The following is a 9,898-nucleotide window of genomic DNA, read 5'->3' as shown; positions in this document are numbered from 1 at the left end:
CGCCACTCCCGTGGCTGAGCGCGGATCCTACACGTGCTCTCATTGGTCAGTGTTTTTCCTTAATAATTCAAAAACCATGGCTCACTTTGCATTTGGTACAGGAAATTGTTGTTCAGAATCACCCCTTTTCGACTCTAATACTTTTTCTGGGATACCCTGTTTAACAATTCGGTAATGTCGCCACGTTAGAGGACCGAGACGGTCTGCATTCAATTCCGATTATCGAGGTTCTATTGTATTTGAAAAACTGAAAAGCTGCGGGTACAGTTGCCCGTTGTCCGATAAACACGTATATTATATACTGCGTGCTTTACGAATCTCGGTTTCGCTTTTTTTTGAATAAAAAAAAAAAAAAGAAAGAAAAACAAAAGCAGAAAAGTAGAAAACGATCGAGGTGTGTCGTTGTTCTTGTACTCTTAAATCGAAACTAATACCTGCGCGGTTTCTCGGTGTATGCGGCGAACCACATACCTCACTCGTCCCTCCCGTGTATATAAAAAATACAAGTGCGAATGTACAGATTTACAGGATGTAAATAGATATCGTCGGACAAAAACTCTTGACCATTGTATGAAACGGACGGGCGTAACATCTAAAATCTAGAACACTAAGTACCTTCATACCTATCCGAAATCGGTAAAAATCTATAGATAATATACTGGGAAGTAGAAGAACTCGGTGGCAACAGAAACAAATGTATAGTGGTGCTATCGGCTCCTCATGTACAAACAAAACTAGTGAGAGAGGGGGGGAGGGGGAATTTACAAAAAAAATATATAAAAGACGTGACCCAATGGTAACGGAATCCAATGAGAAACTCCAAGGCCAATAGATTGCTTGCTCCTTCAATTCCACTCGATCGATGATAAACCGTTCGTTTTTTATCTCGATCCGTAAAAACCGATACGGGATCGAAGAAGTTCGCCAGCCTTTATTTTTACCCGTTCCGCGTCGGTAGCCAGTGAAAATGTCTACCCGGACGCGAGTTTCGATTCCCATTCACTCGCGGTTGGCATATCATCTCAACGAGAGCAAGTAGGTGGCACAGTTTCCAAGGATCACGATAAACGGAATCAGCGATCGGGAAAGAAGCGGCGCTAAACTCGAGTACGCCTTCGTTACGTCTTCGCAAACTCCTGAAACGCGAGATCATCGTGTTATGTATTAAGCGTTTAGTGGAGCGCGTCTATTTGTAAAGTTTATCTAGCTTTGAGGTACCTTGATTCACGAGGACGTAGGGCTGTTCGTCCGAGATCTGTTCTCTCCGACAGACGCGGTCCAATTTAGTGAACCACAATTCCTGTTCGGAAAGTTTCGCTCGACTCGCTTTCCCACTTGCGAGCGGTTTCTCTTTATTAACACCGACGCGCATAGAGAAACAATAAGTTTGTCCAAAGTTCGGTGAAGCTTGATTAGTCTTCAGAGATACTATCGTGTACCAAGTATCTCTTTCCTCCCAGCTGCCGTGGCAATAATACGCTGCAATAATAACGTTACTCGATGTATCCTCTCGCGAGCACGATACCAGAAATGCAAGATATACTAAAAAAAGTGTTAGAAGCGAAAATGGGTGATTCTGAACAACAATTTCGTTTGGCAAAATGCAAAGTGAGCCATAGTTTTTGAATTATTAACGAAAAACACTGACCAATGAGAACGCGCGTAGGACACGTGTTCAGCCACGGGAATGGCGGCTCGGACTGTGACACTCGGCCGTTGGTCAGCGCGGCCCTACGCGCGCTCTCATTGGTCAGTGTTTTTCGTTAATACTTCAAAAACCATGCCTCATTTTGCATTTTGGTAAAGGAAATTGTTGTTCAGAAACACTCTTTGTAGGTTCTAACACTTTTTCTGGGATACTCTGTATAATACGAAAGTGGCAAATCGATATTTACTCATTCCTTCTGCACCGCAGGTTTTCCCAATAACGATCTCGGTTTGATCCGGCGACGCACAGCCTATTTGTATACTCGTGTTTCTACAGTCATCCCCTTGCTGTTCCGAAAGTTCCCCGTGTTGATGGTGATGATGATGATGATGATGTTGCTGCTGCTGTTGCTGCTGTTGTTGCTCGTGCGATTCCTCTGGCATTTCTTCGAGCCAAGTTCTTCTTTTCGTGATCTTAGAAGAATGTTTCTCGCTACGTCGTTGTCGTCTATACGACGTACCGGGTATGGGAAACGAACTGACGCTGAGGATACCGTAACGTCCAGGTTTCGGACACTTCCTCTGCCGTAACGAGGAACCTAATACGAAATAGACACATTATAACTGAAATCCGTGGGCCTTACGAAATTATCAGTACAAGCGCTTACGGTTGCTTACTTATCAGAGTGATGTACGGCATCGAGGATGTATCCGCGAGGGAGCAGGCCTCGTCTGGCATTATAGCTTTTTGATCTACGACGGACATCAAGAGTTATAAATAGAGAAACGAATATCGAAGAGCTATGAACATGAATTATACTTACCCGACTGCTGCAGTTCTATAATGTGATGATCCCTCTTGTGGAATATCATGCAAACGTAGCCGATATCGCTAAAAGATTATACATTTTTTGTTACATCCGTCAGCTTCCTTTGTACAAGATGGTGGAAAAAGTGTTAGAGCCGACGAAAGGTGATTCTATAGGTGTTTCTGAACAATACTTTTCTTTGGCAGAATGCAGAGTGACGGACGGTTTTTGAATTATTAACGAAAAACACTGACCAATAAGAGCGCGTGTAGGGCTCGGACTATGCCACGGCCGAACCAACTTAGCCGTGGCTGGACGCAGGCCCTATGCGTGCTCTCATTGGTCAATGTTTTTCGTTAATAATTCAAAAACTATGGCTCACTTTGTATTTTACCAAAGGAAATTGTTGTTCAAAAACACGTCCAGGCTCACCCCTTTTCGGCTGTAACACTTTTTCTGGGACATCCTGTATACTTGATGCGTTTTGCTATCGGGACTCACCAGCCGCTAGTAACGTGCGCGATTAATTTTACTTTGTGCCCTTGCGCGTTCTCCGTCGGATTCTCCAAGTTGTGACAAACGATCTTCTCCTCGTGGTAGGTGTCGCTGTCGCAGTTTTGTACTCTGACTTTGAGCGTTGCGTTTTTATTCGTAAAATGATAAACTTTAGTGCCGTCCAAAGAGTGCCAGTCGTGGTGTTCCGTGATCCACGAAGGGTACTTGCATTTATTGTGCTCTTTATCGACTATGCGTGAGATGAATCATAATTAGTATAGTTCGAGACGAGAGAAGTAATGCGAGATCGACGTTTTTAATACCTTTCGTCAGTTTTATAGTAGGCGAACCCTCGGAAACTGTAGTTAGGCCGTTGCAGGTTGGCTCGCCGGACTGGGCGAGGGTGTAAATTACTTTTCCTTGATGGTGCGTTTTCTCCTCGTATAGGAAACATCTGTTTAAAAATGAAAATCGGGAGATATAATTAAAAATCGAAACCAAGAATTGAAAACAGTTGCGATAATGGTTTTTGAAACAGTTGTCGAGAAAAAATCCCATAACTGTTATTAGATATATCGGTTTCAGCACAAATTTAAGCATAAAGAATGGGACAATAAGAAATGAATGAAAAAAAGTAATTAAGGGGGTGAACAGCTACGCGATAAGGTAGATTCTCAATGTTACCGACAGAATTAGCCAAAAATTACGGGAATACAGTTTTCGTCTTTATATGAGAATATTTTCCAGACGTCAGATACCTCTTCAGAAAGAGAAAAGTCAAATCTAGCGCACTCTGGTCATTATTTCAATGAAAATAATCTGTTTTGAATAGAAAATCGCTTATAAATACAGACATTGTAACTACGATTTTTCGTCCATATTATACTTCGCTTATATTAATAAATATCAGCATATTCTGATTAAATAGACGTCACACAATAAGTTTAGGCACTTGTGAACATAGCACCATCGAAATATTAGCCGCTTTGTGTCTGCATCATAAAGTCATTCTCGATTCAAGATGTCAGTTTACGAGCCAAATTTTCGTCATTTGTGGGAGGATTTAATTTTCTGCTTCAATATAAAGAAATCTGTGACTAAGGCTCATCGAATGCTCTCAAATACTTATAATGAGGCCATTATCAGTGAAAGAACGTCTCGAGAGTGATTTCAACGCTATAAGAACGGTGATTTTAACGCCGGAGACCAACATGGCGGTGGAAGAGAGAAGGTTTTCGAAGATGCAGAATTAGAGACATTACTAGATCAAGACTCGTGTCAAACACAAGAAGAATTGGCAGAATCATTCGGAGTGACTCAACAAACCATTTCAAAACGCCTCAAAGTCATGGGAATGATTCAGAAGCAAGGAAATTAGATGTCGTACGAGTTGAAGCCGAGAGATGTTGAACGGCGTTTGTTTGCTTGTGAACAGCTGCTTGCAAGGGAAAGACGGAAGAGATTTCAGCATCGTATTGTGACTGGGGACGAAAAATGGGTTCATTACGATAACCCCAAGTGCAGAAAATCACGGGAAAAACCGAATATTCACGACTCTAAGGTTATGCTCCATATTTGATGGGACTAGTTCGACGTAGTGTATTATGAGCTACTAAAACTGACTGAAACAAACACAGGCGATTGGTATCGAAAGCAATTGTTGCGTTTGAGCCGATCATTGAAAGACAAATGGCCGTAATACAACGATAGACACGATAAAGTGATTTTGCAGCATGACAACGCTTGGCCACGTATTACAAAACAGGTCAAAACATATTTATATGTATAGAAACGCTCAAATGGGAAGTTCTACCCCACCCCTCGTATTCTCCAGTCGTTACTCCTTCCGACTATCATTTGTTTCGATCAATGGCACACGGCCTGGCTGATCAGCACTTCCGTTTCTATGAAGAAGTTAAAAATTGGATCGAAAAGTGGATCGCCTCAAAAGATGTCCAGATTTTCAACGCGGTATTTATAGGCTGCCCGAAAGATGGGCGAAAGTAATGGCCAGCGATGGACACCTTTTCACAATGAAGCCTCGAATTTAAAAAAAAAAATGGCGGAAACGAAGTTATACACCTACGAGTGAGAACCGATACAACTAATAACAATTATAACATTTCTTCTCCATAACTATTTCAACTTTGAATCAGTTATGTTCTTTTCAATCCCCGAATAGAATTTTCGATTAATCAATTTACCTATACATTTTCTCGGCACCTGAGACGCTTCTTCCTTTCAACGTTCCAACAAGGTATTTGTTCCGACCATCGTTCCACACAGCGAGACACTGTAACTCCTCCGCTGAAGCGTAATAACAAAATATTTAACGCAATCAATAGACTCGAGGCGTACTCGATAACAAAAATAGCAACTGAACTCACTGTTACTTTCGCTGCGTTGGATATCTGGGCAAGCCTGGTACTTAAGAAGCAGTTTGCTCTCATCGGTACATTTCTCCCCAAGGCTAATAGGCATCGCGCATTCACCGTAACCCTTGTCGTACGTGAACGTAAACGACGGTCCACTGAATGGGCACGGGATCGGTTTTGAGTTCATACGGAACATCGAGTACAACGTATCATCGGACTTGATGTTCGAACACATATCCTCCAGCGAGACACGTTCCTGGTAACACCACCCTGGGAAAATAACAGACATTATTGATACAAAAGAACAACGAGGAACAATTAGGCGATTTTAGCTGAAACGAACCTTCACGGTATTGGATCACATTTTCGTGCCGATCGTTCACGATTATGCAGTTGTAACAATTGTCACCGCTGCAATAGTATTAATTCAGACGATTAGTATCTCTTCTTCCTAGTTTTCACATCGTTTTTGAATACTTACAAAACGATGTACGATTGCTCGGACCGCTCCACGCAGGTTTTGTCACCCAAAACAGTCGAGTTTACGATGATCGAGCCTATCTTCCCATACTGATACCATTCTCCGGTCCACGTAGCAGGGAACTCGCAAGAACCTGAGACAATTTCATTCAGTTATGCTAGATTTCATCCATCACCGTTTTTCTCAAGCTCAGATTGCAAGCTAATCTTGATTTGCGTTTTAAATATCATCAGATTCTTCAACGCAAAACCTGTTTTTTATTCTTGACCCGATTGGTACTTACCGTCTGCCAAGCGAGCATCCCCCAGAGATAAAAGAAACAGTATTAACATGGTCACTGCGAGCAAAAGGTGTCTTTCTCGGCATGGGAATAAAGATCCTCGCATCCTGCAATACGATCTTTTAGCACCGGTTTCACTTGAGAACGTCGCACAGATAACAGCGTTATCGCTAATTTCTTATCGCATAACTATTGACATTCGACGGACGGATGAATTCAGTGAATCGCGAATTCCTAGAAATACGAGCACCGTACGACTGGTCGTAGGAAAATATTCATTACGATTGACAGCGACGAAGGTACGTGAGCAAAGGGTTTGACGCCCCCGTGAAAACCGAGGTGACTGCGCGGGGTGGATGCATTATTTAGCGAGGTACACGTGTCCCGATCGGTGTCGTTCAACGTGTTCCTCCTTTACCGCGAACCTCGTGTACCTATATATACATATTCATAGACACTTTCCCTTGGCGACGTACGTTCGAGCTGCGATGCGCCGACAGCCGTGGGGTCTGCGCATCGAAGCAAGGGTAAACGTCAAAATACCTGCCAGCTTAATTTCCCTTTCGCCACTCGATACTCGCAGCCCTTACGCCCTACTCCCTTTTTTTTTTTCCTCCCTTATCTTATCTCTCGATGCCTAATCGTCCACGCGAACGATTCTTCGTCGCGATAACCGAAATGAATATTTAATCACGTTCATCAGGAAATTACGTGATCGTAATCGTTATCGCTGGTTACGCGAACCTTCTCAAGCTATTAATAACTGAACTCCGATCGAATGGCAATATTAATTTCTATTTAGTTCGTTTGGTTTGTTAATATCGTGAAAATGTATGAGACACCAACCTGGCCTGCTTGCCCGGCGTCACAGACGCGAAGTCGGAGATCGCGAATTAGAAGTTGCACTGTGTAAGTATCACATAATGTTCAACTGATCGAAGCTGAACGTTCTGCCGGAACGAACAGCGGTCACTCGTTGCGGACAAAGAGACCCGAGCGAGGAAGTCAGGATATATAAGACCGTAGTCAGAATTATAATCGTTTTAATGACCGTGGGGTAAACAATTATCCAATGGGACGAGGGTAAAGGAAAGAAATAATTAGGGTAGGACGCCAGTTACAGGTTTCCAGTTTTACGACGACGATTCTCTTGATTCTTATTCACGATTAATTAAACCGCGGTCAGAGGAACGCGAATCTATCCATCGGCGGAGGGTTCGTCGTCAATTTCAGCACGGGAGAACACACCACTGTTTTTGCTGCCACCATCACTGTCACCATGATTACCGTGGACACAGTAGAACCATTCCGGAGGAACATCGAGCACCCATTATTATTCGGCGAAACGCGTCGCTCGGCCCCGAGAATCTTTCGCCCATTCGTCGATTTCAATCGGGTAGGCGACGAACCGAGACGAGCTCGGGTGTCTCGTCAACCGTGTACCATCCTTCCCCTTTCTTTTACCCCGAATCGTCGAACATCATCCACTGATCGAATCGGACGTACGCGACTGGCTATTCGTCGATTTTAGTAGCTACACGAGTTTGTTTGCTCGTTTATTCATTTGCTTACTCATAAGAAACAATGGCGACCAGCGACGAAATCCGAACGGAACGCCGCCGCTCACAACCGCTACAACTATTCCTATGAGAAGCACAATGCTACACGCTACGCTGCGCAGAAGGCCAGCCAGTATGCACCGTTGTGCACCGTATTGCATCTATAGACGTCTGTCTGTATACTTGAAGCGCACTCGTCTACGTGTCGCACAACGGTGTACACGGGAATCTCAGTGCCTTTCTCTTTGTCCTCCTCGATCGTCCCTCATTCCTTTTCGACTTCGACGCAAACGAAAACACGATGCCACGTTTTCGAATGCTAGGTGGAAACCGAAAAGTTACAAGCGTTTTCACTGCTCCGTTTCAGTGAGAGTCTCCCTCCATATTTCATTCGAGTTCTGACCTTCCGAGCATAAAGAGAGGGCAAGGGGGAAAATCCCTATCTACGATCGAGCAGGTACGCGTTCCCATAAGGGTTGCATTAAAAAAAATTCATTTAATGATACAGCATGTACGTCATTTGATGATAAATGAAGAACGGCTTTTAGTATCGCTCGTCGTGGGTGATGGGATAATCACGTTTGTGTGCGCTTCTGCGTGACTAACGATTGTAGGGACTTTGAAGCTCCCGAGAACAAGATGGCTGCGAATGGCGCGGAAGATACACAGCTCCGTCCATTTCTGTTCAAATAAAACAGAATGGTCGTTTTATTTCTTTCGATTTTCACTCGCTATGGAAAAATACTTACTAACAGCATGGATATTAAAAAGTAGTACTCGGAATTATCTAAAAGCGTTCAATTATTGTGGCTTCTTTCCATTTATAAATATTTTTCGAACCAATAATTTCGATCCTTGGTTGACTTACTGGCAGTTGGTATTCCCTATGTTGGTTCAAATCTAAAACTTTGTTTAAAGTATTTTATTTAANTAAATAAATTGTTTTTAATGATTTTATAAATATGATAACTGGCACATTCGCAATAATAACCACATCTACCCTATACATATCGTTATTCAATTGAACCGAGCCGAAGTGCAACGAAAGCTAATTTATTGCAACGACCCGCATTTTATTCAGGTCACGGTTGAGTAACAATAACAAAATATTACGCCGCGGCTGTGAATCAGGAATGGGATCGTGTACCTCTTCCTTGTCCGTTGCATTTGTGGATGTTCAGCCCACGACCGATGTGGTAATAGGTGATCAAACGAAGGCGGCAGTCGCGCTACGAAAAAGTACCGTTTCGAAAGTTAAGAAGTCGATGTAGGTCACAGAAAGCTCTTAGGCGCAAGTCCGTCACGAAAGCAAACCAGCGACTTTTCGATCGACGCTGCCCGCTTCGCAAAATACGTCGGTAGGTAGATAATAGGTTGACGGACGCGTACTAGAGCATTGCACGTGTGCCAATGTGACCGAAAATATTACACCTGTGCCACACGGTATGTTTTTTTACGCACGGTACTTTTTCGATCGTTCGCACCACTACGCCCTTCGATTTATTGTTGGATCCAACGAACGAGCCTCTTGATATTGATCCTTCCTATCGCTAAACGTATTTACTCGTGGTTTAAACGGCCGATGTACCCTCCGTACTATTCAAACTCTGTTAGTTAATCATAACCGAATCTCATGTATTTTTTAACAACTATACCATAGATTTCATGCACTTATAGCAAAATTAGGTATGTAACAAGATAAGAAGTATATACATATAGTGGAAAAAAGTGCACAAAGTGTCAATAAGAAAATGTATGTGATTACGTTGAAAAGTTGAAAGGACCTAAATGTATAGTTTCTTAAATTAACTAATCGATCTGTTTTGCATAAAAATCCGCAGGCTATTAATAACTGATGGCACGTGCAGAGAGCGGTGTAAAATATGCGCATGTGAAAACTATGAAATATCGAAAGCAGCATGCAAGCAAGTTCTATTTAAACTGACACCGTAAACGCGCGGTCTACTTATGACGATAGTTTGATCAATTTCGAACATACTGTTACTATTCTATTTTTAGTTTCTCTTGTTCGAGTTTGATAACTGCGTTACATGTGTTCGTGAATTGTTTTTGTTAGGAGAATTATGTAGAGGAAAACGTTTAAGTCGAAAACGTTAATGATTGTAATGATCTTTATCAAGAATGTGCACGAAACTGCAACATCTAAATTGATTCTTCTTGAATGTACTTACTCGTCGTTTAAGGTAGTTCTTAGTCAACTATGCAAGTTGAATGATAACTGAAAATAAAAA

At 42.5% G+C, this 9,898-nt stretch overlaps 1 protein-coding gene across 1 annotated transcript; it reads right to left on the bottom strand.

The window, feature by feature from the left end:
* Window positions 1-338: 338 nt before the first annotated feature.
* Window positions 339-8,058, bottom strand: LOC108623702 (uncharacterized). Its single transcript, XM_018022397.2, has 13 exons — window positions 6,934-8,058; window positions 6,091-6,194; window positions 5,808-5,940; window positions 5,670-5,737; window positions 5,339-5,596; window positions 5,156-5,258; window positions 3,275-3,405; window positions 2,958-3,201; window positions 2,472-2,539; window positions 2,326-2,400; window positions 1,896-2,246; window positions 1,219-1,479; window positions 339-1,136 (listed from the first exon to the last, which is right to left on the bottom strand). The coding sequence occupies exons 2-13, from the start codon at window positions 6,191-6,193 to the stop codon at window positions 1,018-1,020; spliced, it is 1,914 nt and encodes a 637-aa protein (XP_017877886.1). The 5' UTR covers window position 6,194; window positions 6,934-8,058; the 3' UTR covers window positions 339-1,017.
* Between the last annotated feature and the right edge of the window lie 1,840 nt (window positions 8,059-9,898).

The sequence above is a fragment of the Ceratina calcarata genome, unplaced genomic scaffold, assembly GCF_001652005.2.
Source record: "Ceratina calcarata isolate Rehan_Ccalc_2016 unplaced genomic scaffold, ASM165200v1 scaffold289.2, whole genome shotgun sequence".
Classification (NCBI taxonomy): domain Eukaryota; kingdom Metazoa; phylum Arthropoda; class Insecta; order Hymenoptera; family Apidae; genus Ceratina; species Ceratina calcarata.
Note: the sequence above shows the minus strand (reverse complement) of the source record. Positions and strands in the feature narration are given on the sequence as shown.

Excerpts from the sequence above, each read along its gene's own strand:
- LOC108623702 (XM_018022397.2), bottom strand. The coding sequence starts at position 6,193 with ATGCGAGGATCTTTATTCCCATGCCGAGAAAGACACCTTTTGCTCGCA. Across the intron at positions 5,597-5,669 it reads TGTGATCCAATACCGTGAAG|GGTGGTGTTACCAGGAACGT; the intron begins GTTCGTTTCAGC and ends TTATTTTCCCAG. Across the intron at positions 1,137-1,218 it reads CTACGTCCTCGTGAATCAAG|GAGTTTGCGAAGACGTAACG; the intron begins GTACCTCAAAGC and ends CTCGCGTTTCAG.